This window comes from Talaromyces stipitatus, genomic scaffold (genome assembly GCF_000003125.1).
Source record: "Talaromyces stipitatus ATCC 10500 scf_1105507295523 genomic scaffold, whole genome shotgun sequence".
Taxonomy (NCBI): domain Eukaryota; kingdom Fungi; phylum Ascomycota; class Eurotiomycetes; order Eurotiales; family Trichocomaceae; genus Talaromyces; species Talaromyces stipitatus.
This window is the reverse complement of record NW_002990113.1, coordinates 3,543,079-3,566,072: the sequence shown is the minus strand read 5'-3', so window position 1 is coordinate 3,566,072 and position 22,994 is coordinate 3,543,079. Positions and strand designations below refer to the sequence as shown.

At 47.7% G+C, this 22,994-nt stretch overlaps 6 protein-coding genes across 6 annotated transcripts, besides 3 other annotated features; 3 read left to right on the top strand and 3 right to left on the bottom strand.

Annotated features, from left to right (window-relative positions):
* Positions 1-121: 121 nt before the first annotated feature.
* On the top strand, positions 122-2,348 carry TSTA_072330 (protein phophatase 2C family protein). Its single transcript, XM_002341186.1, has 3 exons — positions 122-844; positions 893-1,903; positions 1,955-2,348. The coding sequence occupies exons 1-3, from the start codon at positions 162-164 to the stop codon at positions 2,064-2,066; spliced, it is 1,806 nt and encodes a 601-aa protein (XP_002341227.1). The 5' UTR covers positions 122-161; the 3' UTR covers positions 2,067-2,348.
* Positions 2,349-2,474: 126 nt separating this feature from the next.
* On the bottom strand, positions 2,475-3,627 carry TSTA_072320 (mitochondrial export translocase Oxa2, putative; the record flags this gene model as incomplete). Its single annotated transcript, XM_002341185.1, has 2 exons — positions 2,980-3,627; positions 2,475-2,925 (listed from the first exon to the last, which is right to left on the bottom strand). Exons 1-2 carry the CDS (start codon positions 3,483-3,485, stop codon positions 2,475-2,477), a joined length of 957 nt encoding a protein of 318 aa, XP_002341226.1. The 5' UTR covers positions 3,486-3,627.
* Positions 3,628-3,761: 134 nt separating this feature from the next.
* Positions 3,762-6,207, top strand: TSTA_072310 (alpha-1,2-mannosyltransferase (Alg11), putative). Its single transcript, XM_002341184.1, has 4 exons — positions 3,762-4,286; positions 4,337-4,406; positions 4,456-4,521; positions 4,567-6,207. The coding sequence occupies exons 1-4, from the start codon at positions 3,940-3,942 to the stop codon at positions 5,746-5,748; spliced, it is 1,665 nt and encodes a 554-aa protein (XP_002341225.1). The 5' UTR covers positions 3,762-3,939; the 3' UTR covers positions 5,749-6,207.
* Positions 6,157-8,515, bottom strand: TSTA_072300 (C2H2 transcription factor Crz1, putative; the record flags this gene model as incomplete). Its single annotated transcript, XM_002341183.1, has 2 exons — positions 6,157-7,202; positions 7,255-8,515. The coding sequence occupies 2 exons, from the start codon at positions 8,513-8,515 to the stop codon at positions 6,157-6,159; spliced, it is 2,307 nt and encodes a 768-aa protein (XP_002341224.1).
* Positions 6,515-6,551: a microsatellite.
* A 1,133-nt stretch (positions 8,516-9,648) lies between the features above and the next one.
* Positions 9,649-14,198, bottom strand: TSTA_072290 (serine/threonine protein kinase, putative; the record flags this gene model as incomplete). The annotated part of the gene is made up of 2 exons (XM_002341182.1): positions 9,649-13,348; positions 13,399-14,198. 2 exons carry the CDS (start codon positions 14,196-14,198, stop codon positions 10,414-10,416), a joined length of 3,735 nt encoding a protein of 1,244 aa, XP_002341223.1. The 3' UTR covers positions 9,649-10,413.
* Positions 14,199-15,644: 1,446 nt separating this feature from the next.
* Positions 15,645-15,683: a microsatellite.
* Positions 15,684-16,146: 463 nt separating this feature from the next.
* Positions 16,147-16,173: a microsatellite.
* A 3,092-nt stretch (positions 16,174-19,265) lies between these two features.
* On the top strand, positions 19,266-22,623 carry TSTA_072280 (uncharacterized protein; the record flags this gene model as incomplete). The annotated part of the gene is made up of 1 exon (XM_002341181.1): positions 19,266-22,623. One exon carries the CDS (start codon positions 19,266-19,268, stop codon positions 22,251-22,253), a length of 2,988 nt encoding a protein of 995 aa, XP_002341222.1. The 3' UTR covers positions 22,254-22,623.
* Between the last annotated feature and the right edge of the window lie 371 nt (positions 22,624-22,994).

Below are 22,994 nucleotides of genomic sequence, written 5' to 3'. Positions count from 1 at the left end.
ATGAATCATCGCCAAAACTGAACATGACGACATCGCACCAATCGGGAGCCCGATTGATACGGTCGTGATCACGTGGCCCCTTTGTTATTACCGTAGGACCGCTCACAATCGAGAAACAACTACCAGATGGCAACCATCAACCCAACATAAAATTTTCTTCAATGCGTCGCGCTGTTTCTCAAGGTCTACAGGCCTTCCGGACTGTTCGCTACACCACAGCATGGAGAGCCGGCGGTAGACCAGCATCCCGTGCCTACTTCTCTAGTGGACAGGCACTCGCTCTCCACAAGAGACACACACCGTACATACCAGCTTCACTTCATGCCTCCATGCACGTCCGAAACTTCTCCCTCGCTTTTCTTTCGACTCTTGTCGCCTCCGGTGCTTGGTACGCGTACAAGGGAACACAACAACAGTCAACATTTCTGAATGGCACCACAAACCTTCAAACACGGGGACTAGCGGACACAACAGCAGAGACAGCAACCGGAGAAACTTCGACGACTACTCGTCGGGCTCTGTTGGTTGAGAACGATCAGTTTTACACTGCGGTTCTGTCTGGCGATCAGCCTCTTGCTAAACAATCGGACGATTCAGATAGGAGGGTGCTGGAGATGTTGACCCCAGAGCAAGCCACGCAAAAGCTTCGTAAGAACGATGAATCTTACATTGTCAGTCGCGGACAAGGTGTTGTTCGATATGATATCACACAAGTTCCAAGTAACTCACCTATTGAAGATGACCACGCTGAGAAGATTGTTGAGGTTCCGCAGGCTACTTCTGGAACGCAAGATGGATCTCCCAAAAGTGACTGGATGTTCTGGGGAGTGTTCGATGGGCATTCGTACGTTTCTCAGTCTACGTACATGTTGACCTTCTAATGTGATTACAGTGGCTGGACGACATCTGCCAAGTTACGAAACGTCCTCATTTCTTACGTCGCTCGTGAGCTTAACTCTACATACAAGGCCGCCGCTACAGATCCCTCCGTCAAAACTCCTTCACCAGAGGCCATAGATCAAGCAATTAAACAAGGATTTGTTCGTTTGGATAATGATATTGTCTACGAAAGTGTCGACAAGGTTATGAAATCAAACTCTCGCCTAGTCGCTGCGGAAATTCTAGCACCTGCTCTGTCTGGATCCTGTGCATTGCTCGCTTTCTACGATTCTCAGACTCAAGACTTGCGCATTGCATGCGCCGGGGATTCACGGGCTGTTCTTGGACGCCGCGGACCCAGCGGAAAATGGGTTGCAACCGCTCTATCAGAGGATCAAACCGGTGGAACACCCTCCGAGATTGAGCGCCTACGAAAAGAACATCCTGGCGAGCAGTACGTTGTACGAAACGGGCGAATTCTGGGACAACTTGAGCCTAGCCGTTCTTTCGGCGATGCTTTCTATAAATGGAAGAGGGAAACACAAGAGAAAATCAAGAGCCGTTTCTTCGGTCGCACACCTCACCCCATGCTCAAGACGCCGCCATATGTCACCGCAGAACCCGTCATTACACGAACGAAGATCGATCCCAAGAACGGCGACTTTGTCGTATTAGCGACCGACGGATTGTGGGAGATGCTCACCAACGAGGAAGTCGTTGGACTCGTAGGCCAGTGGCTAGAAACTCAGCGTTTCGCCGATGATGGAAAACGTTCTTGGTTGCAGGGTCTATTCGGCTCTGAGCCCAAACAGCTACCGGTGGAAAAGGCCACAGAGACTAAAACAGCGGGTCAACGACCGCCAATTCGTCAACAACAGTACGAGATTTCTGGCGCTGCTGAGCGATTTGTTGTTGAAGATAAGAATGCTGCTACTCATTTGGTGCGGAATGCCATGGGAGGAAAGGATAGAGATATGGTTTCGGCTTTGTTGACGTTACCTAGTCCATATTCACGACGTTATCGGTAAGTTTCTTCCTGTCTTATGTCTATTTAGTTTTTACTAATTGTTTCAAGGGATGATATCACTGTTGAAGTCATCTTCTTTGGTGAAAGCATCGACGATGGTAGTGTCACCATAAACAAAGAGGCTACTGCGTCGGCCGAGTCGGCCAAACCAAGACTATGATTTGATACACTTCAGCGGGATCATAGTTCATTATGTATTTTATTTCTCCCTACTAGGTATTTCCACTGTCTAGATGCGAAATCAGGCGAAATTGTTGCAACCATCAAGTACTGTCTTTTGACTGATGGCGTTGGGCGGTTCTTCTTTAACTTCTGCTGTGAATGGGTAGTCGTCTGGTGTTCTATGCTGCATAGTGTTGTACATGATTTAATTTTGATGATTCGAGTATTCCCATAGCTGTTTGCGCCTGTCCAATAAACCTCATTCCTCAGTCAAAGTCCGCAGAAGTAATGTTTCAGAAATGGTCGTACGTTGGTATGGTCTTACCCGAAATCTCTCTCCAGACCCATTTTATCGTACAGTGTGGCAATGAGACGACAGTATATGGTATAGGTATCCTGCTCTAAATCATTCGAGAGACTTGATTGGCGGCGGTTTCTCCCCCGGCTTCAAAACACGAACGTGCATTTGAGGCAAAATCTGTAGGCGTTTGCTAGCAAACAAGAAGTCGAGAAACTTTGATTGCAATGTTGCCGTATTCGTACTAGCGATCCAATACAGCATCATCCCCGCAGGCATCCCTGTCATGTAAGCTGTGAAGCCAATATATACCGACATGAATGTTAAAAATTCTTTCACAACCTTCAAGAATAGGTGACGAGTCATTTCCGGGGTTTTATAATCAGATAACTCGGCAAAAGTCTTTGTAGTGAACCCGAGTCGCACATTTGCCATGATGGACAGAGTGAGGGCGAGAGGTAAAATACCAGTTGTATCTCCAGCTAGCAGGTCCGGAAACCAGAATGCACCCCCATTCGCCAAAGCCGGTTCAACGCCTGGTAGATTCATGCTCTGGCCACTATTCCCTGGAAGCCAAATGAACCATTGTAGAATTCCCATCGGAAACCCACACATATTCCTAACACCTTCCATAAGAGCCAGCCAAACGGGAAGCTGCAGCAAGGGCAGAAAACCCAGAGTTCGAGATATCCCCCATTCCTTGTAGAGAAGAGCAGTTCTTTCCTTGAGATGGGCTCGTAATTGCCTCTCGGCTTCTCTGGGTCGCATGTATAACTTGTTCTCCATGGCCTGGGCCTTGACAGCCTGTTGGTAATGATTTCGGAGACATAATAGTAGTGGTGCGATGTCCGCCATTTTACGATTGGTTACGCGAGACCAAACGAGGAGTGGGAAAGCTACAACCATTCGCACACAAACGGCTGCTAGGGGTATTGAGGCTGCCCATGGTAGTCCTGTGACTCCGTGGACGCCATGAAGGAAATCGCTGGCAAGCGTGACGGATTCTGCGACGAGTGGAGCCGGTCGAGTTGCATGAAAGTGACGGATTCGATGGAAGAGGATTGAAGAGGTCACTGGTCGTCGGAGTTGGAACCATCGAGGTGTAAGAGGCGGCCGCATATCGACGGCTGTTAATCAGCTGTTCATCGACCAATGGATATATCTGCAGCTGCCGAAGCAGGCAGTCACTCGGCCAGGTGTGTCTTTGAAATATGGACACAACAAGAGGAAGACTTCAAGTGAGTTTGATGAAGTAAAGATCGGGGAGTTTCCTTAGCTCCGGAAGTCGGTGGAGCCTCATGGGGAAAGGTGTTTGCTTTATTTGCTGCGATTGCCATCACGTGCCGCCGATAAAGCAATGCTTCTGGTAATGTGTCCTGGTCACTTGGATGTTCTGAACAACTGATCTGGCTATACACTGTTCAATATTAAGCTGAATAGCCATTTTCTTCCGAATATTTCTTCAGAGCTACGTCTATTAACTTGCAAATTGTTGACAACATGGACTAAACTCGACCATTAAATCTCGAGTCAATCCGGGATCAGCTCCGTCACTCATAGGCGACGAACAAACATGGCCTTTCTCAGCACCACTCTTATAATCACACTTCTGGTCCCAGTGGTCACTTTCTTCCTGATTCCTGCCGTAGTGGGATATATCTTGAAACTTGTTCTCCGCAGCATCGGCTGGTCTCTCGAGAACAAGACTAATGGACGCCGAGAACTGATTCTGTCCCAAGTGCGCATAGAAGAAGAGCATTATGTGGCTAAACAGTCTACCATATCATCAGCGTCAGCTTCAGCTGGTCCGGAAGATGATGATTGGGAGAAAGTAGATGGTACTGTGCCGAGTGTAGCTGGGAATGGGCAACCGTTGGGCGAGGATTGGGAGGGTATAATTGGGTTCTTTCATCCGTTCTGGTAAGTCAGTTCCCTCAATAAAGTATTTTAATTTGCTAAATTATTTCTAGTAACGCCGGAGGAGGTGGTGAGCGTGTCCTTTGGGCTGCCGTAAAAGCCACGCAGGAACGTTGGCCGAAGGTATGTGCGTTCATTCGATCTACTAGATTACTCACTAACACACCGATAGGCCGTATGTGCAATCTACACTGGTGACCATGAAGTCACCAAAGCAGCAATTCTAGAACGGGTCGAGGTCAGTGTGCATTACATCTTGAAGCCATCTTAGACTGACCAACAGACCCGGTTCAATATCAAACTACATGCACCAACTGTGGTCCTATTATACCTCTCCACCCGAAAATACGTCCTCAGCAGCATGTACCCCCATTTCACACTTCTAGGCCAATCCCTAGGATCCCTAGTCGTAGCCTTTGACGCCTTCAACCTTCTCGTCCCAGATATATATATCGACACCATGGGCTACGCGTTCACAATCGCATTATGCAAATACCTTTTCCCCTCGGTACCAACGGGAGCATACGTGCACTACCCCACCATCTCGACAGATATGCTAACCTCCCTTGACGACGACACGGGTATCAAGGGCCTCAATTCCGGCGCCGGTTCCGGATGGAAAGGCACCGCTAAAAGACGATATTGGCATCTCTTTGCCCGGTTGTATGGTTGGGTGGGTAGTAAAGTTGACGTGGTCATGACCAACTCCTCCTGGACATCGGCACATATAAACTCCCTTTGGGGCCCGTCACGCAAACGACTAGTAGCACATAAAGATGCGACCGTCGTATTTCCGCCAACAGCAGTTAAGGAATTACACTCTTCCATCGAAGTGAATGATTCCACCGAATCAAGCCGGGAACCCAATATCTTATACATAGCTCAATTCCGGCCGGAAAAAAACCACGCTTTGATTCTGCGCGCATTCGCTCGATTTCTCAACAAGCACCGTGAAAAGTCAACCGCAGAAAAAACACCAAAATTGATCCTGATAGGATCAGTCCGCCACTCTAGCCCCGACGAAACTCACATCTACCACCTCCGCCTATTAGCACATGAACTCCACATCCGCGACCAGACAACCTTCATCTGCGACGCGAGCTGGCCTACCATCCTCTCATACCTATGCACATGCTCCATCGGCACAAATGCAATGTGGAATGAACATTTCGGCATCGGTGTAGTCGAATACCAAGCCGCAGGACTGATAAGTGTAGTCCACGACTCTGGTGGTCCCAGGGAAGATATTGTCATCAATTTAAATGGGGAAGGAGAAACGGGGTTTCGGGCTTCGACAGAGAAGGAGTTTGCGGCTGCATTTGAGGATGCGTTGGCGTTGCCGAAGGGAGAGAAGATTGCTATGAGGTCGAGGGCGAGGAGGTCGGCGTTGAGGTTTACGGAAGAGGAGTTTGCGAGGAAGTGGGTTGTGGAGATTGAGAAGTTGGTTCTTTTAAGGAAGAAGTAGTCTTCTGTCCATCGAGAAGTATCTTTTATATTGTGTAGCTTAGTTTTTATTCGGATAAGCCATATTGTATTCATGTATTCAACCAGATGCAAACTCAGGTTCTAATAAATCAGCAACTGTCAGGGTATTCCGTAGATGTAAGAACTATCCCAATTTCGTATAACCCATATGCCTTTAGCAAAATAGATGATAAAGATGAAGCAATAACACCCAAGTCACCTAGTATTCCCTATCCTGCCGATTTTATCTCTCTCCCTGCTTCAAGTAGAAAAAGGAAATGATAAGTCGCAAAGCAGGAAGAAGCAAAAGACGCCACAAACCCGCTCTATAAAGTGTAACGACAGTCAAAGAGAATGAAAGCAGAAAGGTTGGGAAAAGTATAAACAAGAAAGAGCAAAAGGGTATTTATCAACTCCATTCCTGGCCCGTATAATTCGGATCTGTGGTGGCATCTAGCCCAAAATTCGGCGACGAGCCAGGATGACTTCCACTACCACCACCACCACCGTATATCGCGCCTTGATTCGACGCGGCTGTAAAGCTACTTATACTCAAATCGTCGTCGTCGAATCCAAACTCTCCGCCTGAGCTTGCGTCAAAACTATTTCGAGCACTTATATCACTGACATCATCGTTCCCGGATGTTGTTGCGATTTGGTCCCATTGGAGAGTTTGTAGAGCAGGATATTGGGCTAGCAGTGCAGCTGGCAGGGTAAACGCGCCCTGCCCGTTATCAAGACCCGGAATCATCATCGGCTGCGGGACGTGTTGTAGATGTTGTTGCTGTTGTTGATGCTGTTGTTCCATAAACGCTCGACTGCGTTCGATGGCTTCTTCGTCCAGCAACGCCTTGATACATGCACGCCCAGCTTCTGAGCGAAAATGACGACCCAGAGCATCGGCTCGAGCGAATCGTCGGCCACAGCCCCATTGACCACCAGAAGCGAGATCGCCGCGACATACGAATTTCTTCTCTCCTGAATGCAATCCTTCGTGGCGCTTTCGATCGTGTTGTCGAGCAAACGCTTTACCGCATACGGTACAAACAAAGGGTCGTTCATCTGTGTGGGTTCGAAGATGAGATCGTAGATTATATGCACGTGTAAACCTCTTAGGACAAAGGTTGCACTGGAACGTGGCAGGATGTTTCTGAGTCCTCTTTGACTCGCCAGGTGTAGCACCTGGTCGCTGAGGGTCAGCAAGATCAAGAATGACCTTGCGTTCTATAGAAGATGTAGACTGTCTACGTATAGCCGATCTGGATGCCGGCGACACGCCCCGCGAGCCTGGATTGCTACGTGACCCTCCCATGGGGCCGAACGGAGAAAGAGATCGCGGAGATGAACCTACTGCAGGATCTAAACTGCTTGTCGACGATACGGACTGCGAGTGAGGTCGACCAACTGACGGAGGTCGTCCAAACGGATCCGATTTACTTCGTCCACGGGATCCTCCTGATAAACGGCATTAGTTTAAGGAAACCAAGTCAGAATGTAATAAACCTACGAGATGGTGGAGACAATGCGTCAAAGTCATTCTCCCCATTCGGACCAAAGCTAGGCACTCTAGACGGAGGAGCGAATTCCACATTGATTGACGGAGGCGGAACCATGTTGTTCACCTGATTCAAATCAACACCCGACATGTCTGGCGCTTGCATACCGGCAAGCATTGCATCACCCGGCTGTCCTGTATATATGTCATGAGATAGAGTAGGGAACTGAGTCATATTCTGTTGCCCGCTTAACAAAAACGCATCGCTATTAACGTCTTGAGGCAGTACCTGCGGCGCGACGTATGGGCTGTGATGAGGACTCAATCCCTGCTGTTGTTGCTGCTGCTCCGAAAGCGTAAAACTATCCATTGCCAAGGTATTGTCATACAGCACAGGATCATTCTGAGCTCCTAGGGACGGTGACGCACCATCCAAAGCATCGAATGACTCATGATGACCGGTATAAGGCGAATGGGACACGGACGAGACTTCAGAGTGTTCCGAGGGGGCACGTCGATGACTCTGAAAGGCGTGATTCTCCAGCATATTCTGCCAATCTTGCGGCTGGTTATGATTAGACATGTACGCTGCACTCATGGGATCTAGGGAGGCACTCCGAGAGTGTCTGGGAGAGTAGAAAGGACCGGACGAGATGGGCGGTGAAGTATGACTCTGACCAGGAGAGGAGTGATGCTGTTCAGGCGATAATAAATTATTAGGCGATCCCATCTGACTCATATCCCCTTGACCCATCAACTGAGCGTTTTGCGTATTATGCTGTTGTTGTTGTTGTTGCTGCTGCTGATCCAACAAATACGACGAATCAAAGGCCGATTGAATGCCCGCATTATTGTCACCCGCGGCCACCCCATACTGCGAAAAATCATACTCATTCGGATTCGGATTGAGCAGACTTGAATAATTCCCCTCCTGATGCGTTGACGACTGGTCCAACTGATCCGCAAAACTCGCCGCGAATGAAGAAGAGAACTGCTCGTTTTGCGCGACGAGGTTGTTGGTATTATCAGCGGAGGTGCTCGTATGCGATAAGAAGGCGTTGTAGAGATCGGGATTATCCGAGTCAGGCGCGAGGGAGGAGGATGGGTATGATGTAGTTGTAGTCGTCGTCATTAACGAAGAAGAATTCAGCATGAGTCCCGCGGCATTTGGATTGTGGTATGGGGAGTGATGTGGTGATGGGCTGACGTTGCGGCTATGCACACTCGCGGACGGAGAGCGACCGCGATTGGCATATTGGCCATGGTTCTCCATGGCTCAATTGAGTTGGTCAGAAAAACAGAGATACGGAGCGAGGAAGGAAATGTCAAGGCTGTGCTCCGTCTATGGCGCATGAATATATATATATATGTGTGTGTGTGTATAAGAATAAAGAAGCGCGGTGACCGTTCGAATGTTCCCCTACCCAAAACCGAAAGTGTGAGGGGCAAAAGCCGAGAACACGAGGGAAACCACAAGAGAAAGTTGTGGCTGCGCGAGAAAGTCGAGGACGTGAGTTCCTCAAGTAGGTAAGAACAGCTGTGATGACAAGCTTCTTCCTTTGACTGGGGTATTTGTCAAAGATCGTGTCAGAAGTTGGAATCGTCAGAACGAAAAGGGAAAGATTGGACTGGGCATACGAGAACGCCTTGCAATCAGCCTTAGGCTGCCCACATTATATAGAGCTCCCGAGTATTGGCGGGGATCAGCCGTACTAGCGTAGTTCAGTGTTCACAGTGTTCAGGAATATTGACAGAAGACAAATAGTGGACTGGCAGTCAATCTCGTGCACTGAAGTGTTGCAGGAGAACTTCTGAGGTGAATAGTCATCCAACTCGAGAAAGAGTGGACTGACTTGGTGCCTAACATATCAGGCAAATAATGCGTTCGGCATGTGATTGGTCGTCTTTCTAGCCAATCACTGTCTATAACTATTCAGCTTTTCTACAAAGACATCAATCAATTCAATGTATTCTTTACCTATCTCTATACTGCAATACGAATATTCTGCTTGAACAGTCACTTACGCTATATACAATCCATCACCATCCCACCATCAATCTCAGCGCACTAACCCCTAATCCCCTCGACCAACCAACCAGGACTTCCACCTCAATGAGCAAAAGCTTCCCCGATTCATCCACCATCTATCTCATCACCGACAGATACGACAGACAATGACATGTAGCCATCTATTTTTGCAACAGCTCAGCCACACCTGCTACAAGCCCCTAGTCAGATTCAGAATCCCTAGACCGGGCGATCATGAAACATGCATTCGACAGCAGGATCATGATCATAATTCTGCTGCCTAGATATATCCATACGGAGTACCCTGAAGAATTGCTCGACCTTGGAACCTTTTCAGCTACATACCTAAACGGGAGTCCGATGGGAAATAATATGTTGATAAGAGTTCATGTATTGCTACCTCCTTGAAGAAATATACGTCGGATGAGTAGCCGGCCAAAAAAAAAAAAAAAAAAACAAGAAGCCGAACCATGTTCAGTAGACCACCACAGGTCTTTACACGTAATAAAAATCAAGAAGAAAAGGATGTAAAAGGATGAATCGACGTTCGAAAATAGTTGCGATGTAGCGCATTCTTTGAACAAATATATACACGAAACAGAGTGAGAACAAACAGAAATAAAGTAAGGTAATCGGTGTATGAATGAAAAACGGCAGAAGAGAAGAAAAAAAAAACAACGCCAGCAATGCATGTATGACAATGGGGGAAATCGGGAAACGATTCTTTCACACCCCACGTCTATATAGCAGATCCACCCCTCCGTTTTTGATTTTTGCGTGTCTGACCCGAAAACGAATTGTGCCCAGGATTAAATAACACCATTGGATAACATAAATCAAAAGCATGATCGTATTCGGACGATTCAACAGTTGAACCGTGTTTCGTACGGTCTTGTCTTCTGGTCTCCTTCCTTTGCATCGAAGGAGAACGGTAGGAGAAATAGATCATTTGAATAGGGCCGGTGCCGGCGGTACTGTACATATCAATATGTCCATCGGGATTCATTCGTTGATGGATACGTAACAGGCAAAACAATCTGTTCTGCCTTGATCATTTTCACATTAGTCGTTTCGACATTGTCGAATTGGACGGAAATATTTATAAGCGAGACGGTCGAGGAGCAGATCGTAGAGTATTAGCCTCATGTAGAAGGTTTCTTCCTGCCAAAGACAATGCCTTCATCCTCCGACTCGACATCTTCATCATCACAGTCATAATCATAACCCTCTTCAGTAGCAGAGCGTTGCGCTTTGATGTTCCGCGGCGTAATCGTGTCGCCCGTTCGAAGGATAGGAGACACATAAGGGGTGGCATCGAGTTCCTTCTCCCGTTCTTCAATATGTGTATGGAGACCATCGCCGGAGAGAGACGAGGCGCCTGATATAATAGACGGTAAGCTTGGGTGCGACACACTCTGCGACATTTCGCTTGCACACTCGTCAACCGACGTTGTTGAGATGGTCGCTGCGGACGGCGGTGAGGTAATTAACCCTCCATCAGAGGGCAAGTGATGTGTGGATGTTGTCGGACTTGGCTCGATAGAACGTTCATTATTCTCAACAGGCGTAGCATCATCGGTGTCTCGCTTTTCATCGGGCTGGGTGTGGTCTGCCGCTTGGCGTAACAATGCTGCTTTGGCGTGGTGAAAGGATTGATGATCGACGACCTCTGGTGGAACTTGTTCTGACCGATTGCGGCGATGTCCAGCCGAGGAAGGACTTCCCGCAAAGTCATTCCCCTGGCTATGAGGTCGATCGTGTTGCTCCCATGTCGTTGCAATCGGGACTTCAACCTGTCCAGTAGCGGATGCATTGCTCCATGCTAAACTAGGTTCAGCATGACCATCCGTCTCACACGCGGCGACATCTATAGACTGTGGATGATGATGATAATCGTCACTATGTGTTACCTTGTCTACTCGATGAGTTGCTCCTGTAAAAATGCCAGCGATGTTGGGTGTTGACACAGCATGCTGTTCCGTCACGGCCTCGGCCTCAACAGTTACTGGCGGCGTGAAGCTTCTGGTTGACGGCATTGGCCTCACTGTCTTGGTCGACGCCGTGGTCGACATGATCGATGACAAGCGTTCGGTGACATGACCTCGAGGAGTTTCCTCAGCCACATCGCTGGCAGGTGCTTGATCGAAATAGGAAGGACGTCCCGGGGTATTATCTGGGCTAGCAGTTACGCTTTGAGAAAGTGGGTGCTCCTCTCGTACAGCTCGATGCGGACGTAGAATATCCTCATCCCCTCGTAAGCTAGCTCGGCGACCACCTGATGCACCACTAGAGTCTCTTGAAGATGTAGATTCAACAGAGGATCCAGTTGCACTGGACGGCCGTTTGGGATGGCTTCGACCTTCGCGGCGAGGATTGAGCCACTTGGCCAACGATTTGACACGGTCGACAAATGGGACTTTGCTGACTGCACTAGTGACTTCTTCTTTTGATACTTCAATCCGGTTACCTTTGCTCTGCGGATCGGTTTTCTGTACCCAGTCGGCAGGATCTTCTTTCAAGTCTTGCAATACCCATGCATGAGTTTTGATGCCTTTGATAGTGATCCGGTTCTGGGGATCCTTGGTAAGCAGACGCCGTAAGAGATCATCTAGCATGGGATCGATGTCCTCGTAGACAAATTCATCCTCCAGTCGTTTATTGCTGTTCATCACACCGTGGCGCGGATCGGCACTAATTTTGCTGCTGTCGACCTCGACCGGCTTGAGTCGCTTCTTAGGGATGAAGAGATCGTTCTTGCCGATGGATTGAAACAGGCTGTACTCATCGTCCGAGACGAAGGGTAGTCGCCCAAAGATCATGCCGTATAGAGTTACTCCTAAAGACCAAATATCGATGGCACCAGTAATTTTAGGACCCTTGCCACTGGCATCGACGTAATCGTCACCACTGTAACAAAGCTCTGGTGCATAAAAAGCCGGAGTGCCAACAGTCTTGGATAGCTCCCCACGAGCGTCGTCCAGCTCTGCAGCATCGGTCTCGCTTATTTGCTCTTCGTCTTCGTCTCTGATCGGCCGACCAAGATAAGATACACCAAAGTCGGAAATCTTCACTTGTCCTTTGGCTGTCACAAGAAGATTTGCCGGTTTGATGTCGCGGTGAATGATACCCTGGTAGTGTAGATATTCCAACCCGAGCACTGCGTCTCGGAAAGCGTTGCGAGCTTCTTCAATGGTAAGACACGGTACATAAGAAAGATCGTCATCATCCGAAAAGTGATCAGCTTCTGACGAAGAATAGCCGAACAAGCTAGATGCTGTACTATATCGTCTTTCGAGTGGATAGTCGGAATAAGCACCGTACATGCTACCCTCGACGGCGGCTAAAACTGACTCCCGCATATGACGATCAAATTCGGATGCTGAGCTGTTGTATGATTGGCTTGGAGATCCATGGTGGTCTACGCCGTCCATACGATCTTGGTGTTGGGTAAGATTCTGGCTAATAGACCGTGCCAATGCCAGTTCCGGGTTGGACTCGTCATCTGATTCTCCACCATGTTCCAAGCTCCAGGCAGGAATCAAATGTCGATGGTTATTTTGTGCTTGAGCACGATGCCTTTCACGAGCGAGTTCTCTGCGTCTTCGTTGGTTCATAAGGGAACGAACGACTTGTTGACCTTCTTCTTCGAAAAAGGGTGAATCTGGAAAGCCATTCTTCTCTCGCTCGATACGTCTCTTGTCCATCTGCACAATTTCTCGGACGCCCTTCTTTCGCCACTTGATCTCTCCGTTCTCAACATACTCCAACACAATATACACTTTTTGGCGGTTCGGGTCGTCAATAACCTCCAAAAGACTGACCACATTAGGGTGTCGGGCTTTCTTGAGAATAGCGACTTCTTTCTTAACCTTGTCCTCCGGATTGCCGAGTTTGCCTAGACGTCGACGCTTAGAATAACGTTGAACGATTTTGATTGCGACTGGTTGTTTTGTGCGCAGGTGACGGCCCAATTTGACTTTTCCATGTTCGCCTCTGCCAAGCTCTTCTAACACTTCGTAGTCATTTATAAGTTTATTTCCTGTCTGAAGATCACGTTCAACTTCGGCGGTATGCGTTCTATTATAACCGTCAGTCGGCGCGCCACAAATTTTAAGGTAACTACTCACTCTTTGGGGGGTTGTAGATGTGTCGGATGAAGATACGGACTGAATGTATAACCCTCGTCGTCAGATCCCACTGAAGGAGATGTACGGGCACTACGGCCTGCAAACAATCCCGGAGTAGAAACAGGGGTATTACCAACTGTCCGGGCGCCGGCAGTAGTAAAAGCATGGTCGTATGGTCTTATATTTTCGGTTGGTGATGGATATGAACTGCGCCCTCGAAGGAAGGGCTGATAGGGAGGCGGGTGAATTTGCGATTGTAACACTGCATATGACTGATCGGGATAAACAGGGAAATCGGTGGTCGTATTCACAGGTTGAGTCTTTGGGACGAGAGATTGGCCAAAGGATAATTCGAGTTGTTGTGATAGTCTTCTGACTAGAGAGGAACGAGAAAGACCGCCACTGGAAGGCTCCGGTCGAGGATCAGCGACGGTATCCTCGCTCATGGTGTGTAGCGAACTCGACGAGGTCTTCGCAGAAGACGCTCTCGAGTTATTGGATGATTGCGGCATGAAATGCATCGGGTGGTGAGAGTCGCCCCTTGAGCCGGAATGTTTCAGACCCTGTTTGGATGCCCGCATCCTGTTTGCAAAGGATAAACTCGACTCCGAAGTCGATGAAGTAGTCGGACCATTCAATCCAGTATGTCTGGTCTCGGTCGGTTCGCCCCGGCGAGGATGCTGACTCTGAGCAGGCTGCTGCTCAAGACCGGTCAGAAACCGGTCTTGATCATGGGTTTCTGATGTACGCTCCACATCCTCCAGACCAGCGTGGGATGATCGCCGTTCAAACTGCCCCATGGTTTTCAAGGACGCTACCAATTATCTTTTATACACAGTGAGCACATCCTCCTCCTCTTCTCTCTCGGCGGGAAGAGCGGTGGCGGCGGTGTCGGCGTCGTCGATGCAGATACAGAGAGACTCGCAGTTGAATCGAAGAAAACTCCCTACGTCCACTGGACAGGATGGCCTCATTCCTCTGAGCGCAAGATATTCGAAATTGACATCGAGGGAACGAGCGAGCGGACGAATTTCGGGAAGGGGACTACCAGGTGACGTTGATCCGGTCGGCTCGGCGCAGGTTGTCGGGAAACTCCCGGAGACGCGGTGGGATGGATCGGAAGGCAAGCAAAGACGATTATTGTTTCTCGCAGTTTGTATGAACAGACGACAGCGAGTATATAGGTGTTGAGGAGAGGTGTCGTGTGGTAAGAGTTAAGTCAGGTTAAACTGGGCAGTGACTTCGTGTGGGTAGGGTGTGTGTCTCGTGATTGGCCAGACTGACAGGTGGGGTCAGCACAGGCAACTGAACCGGTTTCTCCAGTCTGTTATATGGGTAGTACGTACTCCGTAGTGATGGTATGAGTATCAGAGAAAACGATAGAACGATAGTCGAGGCAGTGATGCTTTGGCTTGTCCATGCCATGTGCAGGTGCTCATTCTTGGCTTTTTCCTGCCGTAGAGTTCTGGGCTGCTGGATCAGGCGCTGTCGTCCACAGACTTAATATAGCCAACTACCGGGATCCTAGCACTTAATAAGTTAATATCCCTGAGCGATCCTAACTTACCACGGCAAGCACAGTGATGGTAGGGGTCCTGTATCAGCGGTTACGGTAATACAACAGTAATCCCAACAAGGAAAAGCTCCAGTCAATTAGAGTCTCCCTAGGCCACAAAGGGGATAGCCTGTGATACGACGTGGAAGACTCGTAGATGCAGCTAGATAATCACCAACCCCAACGAGGTATGTAGCATCGATATATTATATTAACTAATAACTAGTGCCAGCGGAGTGAACAACTCAACGCAATCTTCTCCGGAGAATCAGGCATGGTCCGCTTCCTATTTACGTATATGGTTGAGCTTGCTCGTTTAATTCGCCAAGGTCAAGCGCTGTCCCTGCTCAGTCAGACTGGAATCACTGGACTGGTTTAGGCTCGGGTAGCCAAAGTGGTCCGTGAGTCTTACTCCCCTTACGAAGGTTAGAGGCAGGTCAGCCGAAGTTCTAGCAGTGATCGAAGATTGGATACGATTCGATGGCTAGACGCATTAGCTGTGCGTATATGATTACGGTGTATGACTGGCAGGATTACTTTACTATGTACTTTAACAGCCTGACTGGAATTTAGGCAGGCAGGAATGCAGCTTACCTTGATAAGATTTGCTGATATCATCGCCGATGAAGAAATGAATACACTTTCTAACGAATTGCCTGTCGCGAGCATATTAATGATCAGCATTCAGTTGTTTTCTTTTCTTTTCTTTTCTTTTCTTTTTGTTGCTTTTGTTAATTGATTCTAAAGCCGCAAGCAAGCGAGATTGACAGAAACTGAGGTTGCTTTTCAACTCATCACTACAAGTGCTCTATTCGTGTCTTGACTCCGTACAAGGACTCAGGCCAGTTGATACGACCCGTCATGCGAACCAATCAGGAGATCTTGAATTTCCCCTGTGGGTCTTAATTGGAAGATTTAATTTGTCCGTGTCGGCTCCAGTTGCCTCCATTTTGACTCCACCTGCACAGCTCACGGACCAGTGATCAGCGAGGGTTTGATTGGACGAAGTGGGGTCTTGTATTGGTGGCGCCGTGGACGGTCCTCTTTGTTTGCATATCTAGCTTGATGCTGATCCAATAAGATCAAGTATAAATTACGTAGGTAAAGTCTCTTCTCCTCGACTGTACTATGTACATACTACATAGTAGTATGTCATGACGTTCAAGACGGGAGGCAAATCGTCCACAGTCGTGATGTACATATATATATATATATACATAAGTCTGGATATACTGAACTGGTGATCACGTCTGAGTGAAAAGTATATCGATCCTACAACATGATTGCCACAGTCTCCCGATCGACTATGGTCCACAAACCCTAGCGTCAGATTTTTGACCATCCCGGATACCTATCCTCATGAAACCACCATCCCAGCAACCTTGAAAGCATCCATGGACGTACGTACCAAAAACTCAAACAGTCAACTAGTCCTGACTCGTACAACCACAAAGCTGAATACGTTTGACTTTGGAGCTCTGCTTCAGCTCTACGTAGGGGGCTATCGAATCCTAAAATTTGACTGACAAATGTGCCACATTGGGCTTTGACCTTTGATTTTGACTTGTCAGTTCGCAGGTATCGGACCTTGAACAAGTTGTTGACTCTCTATACGATCAGAAAGCGCATGGACAGGGCAGGATAGAGACATATACATGTAAGAGCTACCCTTAACTCGAATGGTATGTAAGATCTCAATTTCAGATATGGTCCGACAGAGAGCAAACAGTAACAGCCTCAAACCCACCGGCGACATGCATAGCCAATAATTGATGATTATCTCCAATAGCTAGTCCATCTCAAGCTTCGAGAACAAACCAAGACATGATGTGGTTTATCTACGGAATCTGGTCTCGCGACCAGGGAAATAAGATTGACGGAGATGGGAGAGAGGCGGCTTACGGCCCGCTTTGTCCCGCTTGCACGGTACACCTTATCGTAATCTGATACATGGGAGGTTGGAACTTTGAAGGGAGGCACAGGAAGCGAGGTGTTCAGGTATTCTTGTAGGTAGACTCAAGGTTACTTAGGACTCTGTATCTAGTGGACTAGTATCTTGATCGCCTAGCTAAGAATCCCCTCACTTAACTGAGTAAATATCAAGGAGTCGGGGACTGGATTACTACGTAGAAACAACACCAAGCAAGGCCGCACAGTCAAGTTTGAAGTTGGCGTATACAATTACTGTTCCTTGCCAGCGGTCGAATGACTGATTAGTAGCTATTTCACTTACCTACTGCCAGCGACTCAGCGTCGGAAATTGAACGATTGAGTCTAGCCTCTTTGAGAACTCCTTGCAGCATCTGCCGTCACTTTTCAGACTTGATATTGCCTGGCAAACGCTTTGATGATATGCATGGGTATACGTATACTGTTCTTAACGTGTCTGTATGACATACAGACCTTTGTTGAGTCCTGAGTCTGAGAGTCTAAGAGTCCTCCGCGATATCGATAAAGCGGAATCTGCAGCATGTCGGAAACGCCGGCAAAAACGTCAATAATACCTTGAAAGGTAATACAATACATACGTATCCTTTAAAACTTATAGCACCCTTCACATGTCGATAATTAGATAACGCACTCATGTCGTGGTCAACAACCTTGAAAACTGAAGGCTAGTTCAACCGTCGGATTCCGAAGATAAAGAACTGAGCCACCGAAAGCCAGAAACTAAAGAATCAACGGTTTGCTGGAGGCGAGGATCATCGATTGTCGGCTGGTTTGCTTCTAACTTGCGCATTAATGCAGGGTTCGTTTTTCTTAAACCAAGGATTGATACAAGCACGAGTTGTACGATACTATTCCTATATTAAACACAAAAGACTGAAATGAAGTCATACACCGCACCGTATACTGACTGATAAGAGATATATGGTGACAATAAGACCAACCGATAAAGAGCCCGAGTACTGCCATATGCCCGACTATACGCTCAAGAAAGACCGAATAATCAGCGCAGAATGCAAAGACCACGCGCCTAGCCGTAAGCAGTGTAACTCATCTCGCTGTTCTGAATTCTTTTCCTTTTTTTTTTCTTCCCAGATTAGCCATGTCAATCGAGTCGAATTCTTAAACCGTTTGAGAGTGAGAGCTTGTGTCAATTAGTCGTCTTATTTGCCAGCACTTCCGGCCCTTGCATACTCAACGAACACAGAAGGATCACTTACATAGGCAAGCAAAGTGGACACTGGTACGTTGTCGTCGTGTCACTGGTGTGTACTCAAAAGTTTAATGTATGGAGTGCATTTCTAGTATCTACAAGTGCTGACAACGTGCATCGACCTGCAGGGTACCTTTTGCATTTGTCACGAACTCAATTAGAGACTTTAAAGGTGAAAATTTTTCATTTGTTGATTGCTTGAGTGATGTATTTGAGAGAGCTAGATTTTGAGTCTGCTTAAGAGACTATGTTCTCTAATTTGGTGAATATGGCGAGTCTAGGTTGAAGCTTGTCCTGCAAGGATGATGTGTCGTACAATGCGTGATGTCGTACGACCCGTATGCAGTATGCAAAGGATTGAATTGACCGTATATGTACGGACGGATGCATTATTGTCTCGACTACTGCTGTGTAAATGCTGTTGAGAGTAATGTAATGAGCGTTACTTACTGTAGGCGTGCGCTAGACTTACAGACAGACGTGGATGAATCTTACACTGTAACGACGGAATGTCGGAGATTCATTGCGACAAAGATGGTCCAGTGTTCTCTTCCCAAATCTGGTCTTTCGACCCTATCACTCTGGAATAGCTTCAATAGACTCTCATCAGTGCATACTGTAGCAACTCGACGTTACTTCGAGTAGGTCAGAATTAATGGAATCAATACGGACATATGTTTCGATGTTATCCGCGTTGCCGTGCCAACGGCGATGTTTACCGAGATCATGCTCTCACAGAGATCGATCCAATAAGCACAGCTTCAGACTGAAAATGAAGTTGAATGAACGCGTACTTTTACTCCCCTCCCACGAATTACCTGTCAATCATCACCATGGCAAACCCACCCATCTAGACCGTCCATGTTTACTGTCCTGCCCCGCCTCGACTCGGGACCTATTTCCTCGATAACTGACATCCCAGACGGACGACCGCACTTCCTTCATGCTTAACAAGGGCATTGAACTTCTTGTTGATGTCTGAATGTCATGATATACTGAATGTGAACTTCCATATGTCAGCGGTGATTCTCAACACATCAAGACCGTGCAATTTTGTATGGAACCCCTCTGGGGGCATCTAGGTCCCTTACGTACCAACGTCAACGTCAAAAACGCAAGGAATTTGCGCTACGTGGCATAGCGTTGCTCAAAATGCCTCCAGGCAGTTTTCTCAGTTATGCTTTGTTCTTGAGCACCATGTGGCCTGTGATGATGGCTCAAGGAACTATCCCTTACTTTCCGACACATGTTTTTGCTCCGGCACAGGGGTCGAATGACAGCGACCTTGTCTATGTCCTACAACCCACGAGCGATCAGAAAGCAGTTCAGCTTCTGTCTCTCAACTTGACAACTATCAATTCTGCCAGTCCTCAGTACACGGTTCTTTACGATGACGTCTATTTTGCTTCAGATAGCGAGGCATATGTCCCTATGCTTAACTCAAATGGATCCATAACGGTATTTACAGGCAATTGCCACGCATCACAATATGCCGTACCACGATTATGGTCTTTTCAACCAGCCCACAACAGTTCCACAGGTAACGGAACATGGTCATCAGTGGAAGTAAATGGTGCAAGTACGAATCTCACGGGTCCTGGATATCTCGCGGGCGGGTTTGCGTTCAATTCATCAAATGATACATCCCCTGAATATTATACCTTTGGGGGAATGTGTCCGTTTTCCAGCGAGAATCAGCCGGACTGGACGTCAAATGCGAATTATTCCAATATAATGACTGCCTTGACTGTACCGAATACCTCCTCAAATTTCAACTACATCGTGCAACAGACTGAATCCTCAAATTCGCCCATTGCAGAAGCCGGGTATACCGTTACACCCCTTCAAAAGACAAGTTCGACTACTTCAGGAGGTAGAATTGTGCAACAAGAAAGTTTCCTTTTCATTGGCGGTCACACAGAGACAGCCTTTTTGAACATGTCTACTTTAGCTCTATTCTCTCTTCCTCAGGCTAGTTGGTCCTATATCTCTATAGGCGCCAATCTCGGCTCTGGCAGAACCGATCTTGTATTTCGGGATACAGCTCAGATTGAGCCTAGATCCGGCCATAGCGCGGTCATGTCTTCAGATGGAAGCAAGATTATCGTCTTTGGCGGATGGGTGGGTGACACCAGTACACCAGCTGATCCGCAGCTCGCCATTCTTGAAGTTAGCGAGGATTATGGTGGTTCAGGCGAATGGACATGGTCGACCCCAGTGCCCACTGGTTCAGGACCTGGATCTGGATCTGGTATGTTCGGGCATGCAACGACGATGCTTCCTGGAGATGTTATGATGATTTTGGGGGGGTATATCATACCAGCGTCAAGCACGTCAAAACGATCGTCTTCAGCAGGACTCGAGTCCAGTTCGCAGATTTACCTGTACAATCTGACTTCGAATTCATGGATGCCATCGTACACGGCGCCAGTCCCTTCGAACACGGATAAAAGCTCTCATGGCGGCGCACTTTCATCCTCCGGAGAGAAAGCAGGACTTGGTATAGGTGTATCCGTCGCAGTACTCGCACTTATTTGCCTTGGATACATCTATTGGTCCAGAAAACGATGGAGTCATCGTCGACGAAGGGACCAGGAACTTCGAAAACTGGCCCTCGGAGCAGAACGTTCAAATATATGGGGCGAACCCGGAGTGGAGTCAAGTTATCGAAGTCCCAGCGACTCTGCGCTACGAAATTCGATTCTGGAGAACGTTTACTTTTCTGGGCCAAGTCATCAATATAGTGCTGTGCCAGCCCCAGATGGCAATACGACAGAAGCGGAAAGAAATGGCTTGCTACACGATGTACCTAGTCCATCGAGGGGTCTTCGGAGAAGTCTATCTGGTCGACCGCAGCGGGTACAATCAGCGGGTAGGTATGAGGATAGTAGAACGGGGTATGGAGCTGGAACGATTCATCCGATTGATGAACGTGAGGAGTTTGAGACACCGCCTGAGGAAGTTTTTGACAGAAGGCCAGAAAGTGGGAGTTCGGAGAGTGCCAATAATCGAATGTCTGATCCTTTTATTGATCCACCGTCGCCTACTCGTGCATATTTAGTTGCGTTCCATGAGAACTCACTTCGGCCGCAGGAGGCTGATGGTGCGTCTGTACATTCGCGCAAGTCGTCGCCTGATAAGACCGAGAGAACGCATTCCGATTTATCAGAATCATCTAGATCCGGGATATCAGAATTGTCTATTCAGAGATCGAACTTTGGATCCCAACGAAGATCGATTCACCTGTTCCAGCCGCCTATTCCAACACTGGAACCCTCGAACTCAAACCATGACGATAGTGGCAGCGGCCGCTCTTCCCCAGAAAAGCCGTCCTTGCATACAGGGCGTTCAGCCAATGAAAGTACTGGTATGAGATGGCCCTTTGAGCGCTCAGGCACAGTAGACTCATTATCTACATCAGCCAGTCATCACCGACGAAGTCCCCTAGAAGGAGACACCTTACTCGGATCGGCACCTGAATGGTCAACACCACCGGAATCCCCATCACGACTCTCCGACCGTGAAAACAGATCCAACAACAGCAATAACAATAATTCCCTAACATGGATGGGAAGTATCCGCAAAACCCTTTCGAATGCGCGCAAAGTCGTCCTATCAGGTTACGGCAACAGCTCTCTTGCAGAGGAGCACCAAGCGTCACCGGCAATGTTTGAAATCACTTCACCTGTCGATTTTGACGATGACGATAACCTCTCCCTGCAGATATCGAGACGAGCATCCAGCGCGTCGGTGGTAGCGCACCATCAACGACGACAACAAGGTCCGCGCGATTGGGCTGTTGAAGGCTCCTCTCGACATAGCGGGATATCACAATCAACATCCTCACCGCGTCGAACTCATCACACGACCGATGCTGACGATAATGATCATGAAAACGGTCATCTTACCGTCCCTCCTGGTCCAGATGACGACCATCACAGTGGTGGTGGTGGTGGTAGTAGTATCCACACCGACGAGGATGACTGGGACGTCGAACTCGCTGCTGAAGGCAGACTTGTGCAGATTACATATACGATTCCAAAGGAGAGATTGAGGGTTGTTAATGCTGGGGCTGGGGATAGGGTTATTGGGGATGATGTTTCGGATGTGGTTTCTAGAACGTCTGAGGAAGAGAGATGAGTTTTTTTCCTCTTCCTTTTTGCTGGTCTGTGACTATTGATTGGCAACATGAATATGAGTGATGAACGATGAACAGAACGAACGACTGATGGATATATGTATGGAGGGCTTTTGGGTATATGGAGACAAAATCGACTGCCGACTCTGGCTCGATCTCCGCTGGCGTTCATGATATTTTTTTGGGGGTTTTCTGTTTCACTGTATATATTCTTTTCTTTTTGTCGCACTTCGTGAAGCTGATTCCTTCAACCCTTTGGTTTCTCTTATGGAAACCTTGAAAGCAGAGATGTTTTGTTAGCGGATATATTCTTGTTTCTGATTACCTTCGTTTCTACATGATGTCTTTGTAACTAGTAAATTGGGTCAGAAATATGAATTATAACATCGACTACAAGCTGTCCTTCTCTCGCTTCGCTCGAGAGACAGAGGGAGTTTTCAAGATCAAGTACTCCGTATAAATGTAAATACAGTACCACGAAAAAAGTGTTGACGCCCTTGTGCGGGTGTTACCGATATTGGGGGGTGCCAACACTTTTTTCATCCCACTGTATATACAAACTTGGGAGAGCTCCAGCTAATTAGATATTGCCTAGCCTGTATGCATGTGATACAGCTGCTTAGTCAGATGTTCACAAACCATTGTATTTCTTTATATAAAGGAGGGATAAACTCGTTTCAATCACTCAGTTTGATAGAGGATATGTAGGGTTAATTGTAACACGTGACTGATCTTGAACGAAG

Excerpts from the sequence above, each read along its gene's own strand:
- TSTA_072330 (XM_002341186.1), top strand. The coding sequence starts at position 162 with ATGCGTCGCGCTGTTTCTCAAGGTCTACAGGCCTTCCGGACTGTTCGC. Across the intron at positions 845-892 it reads GGAGTGTTCGATGGGCATTC|TGGCTGGACGACATCTGCCA; the intron begins GTACGTTTCTCA and ends ATGTGATTACAG. Across the intron at positions 1,904-1,954 it reads CCATATTCACGACGTTATCG|GGATGATATCACTGTTGAAG; the intron begins GTAAGTTTCTTC and ends AATTGTTTCAAG.
- TSTA_072310 (XM_002341184.1), top strand. The coding sequence starts at position 3,940 with ATGGCCTTTCTCAGCACCACTCTTATAATCACACTTCTGGTCCCAGTG. Across the intron at positions 4,287-4,336 it reads GGGTTCTTTCATCCGTTCTG|TAACGCCGGAGGAGGTGGTG; the intron begins GTAAGTCAGTTC and ends AATTATTTCTAG. Across the intron at positions 4,522-4,566 it reads CAATTCTAGAACGGGTCGAG|ACCCGGTTCAATATCAAACT; the intron begins GTCAGTGTGCAT and ends ACTGACCAACAG.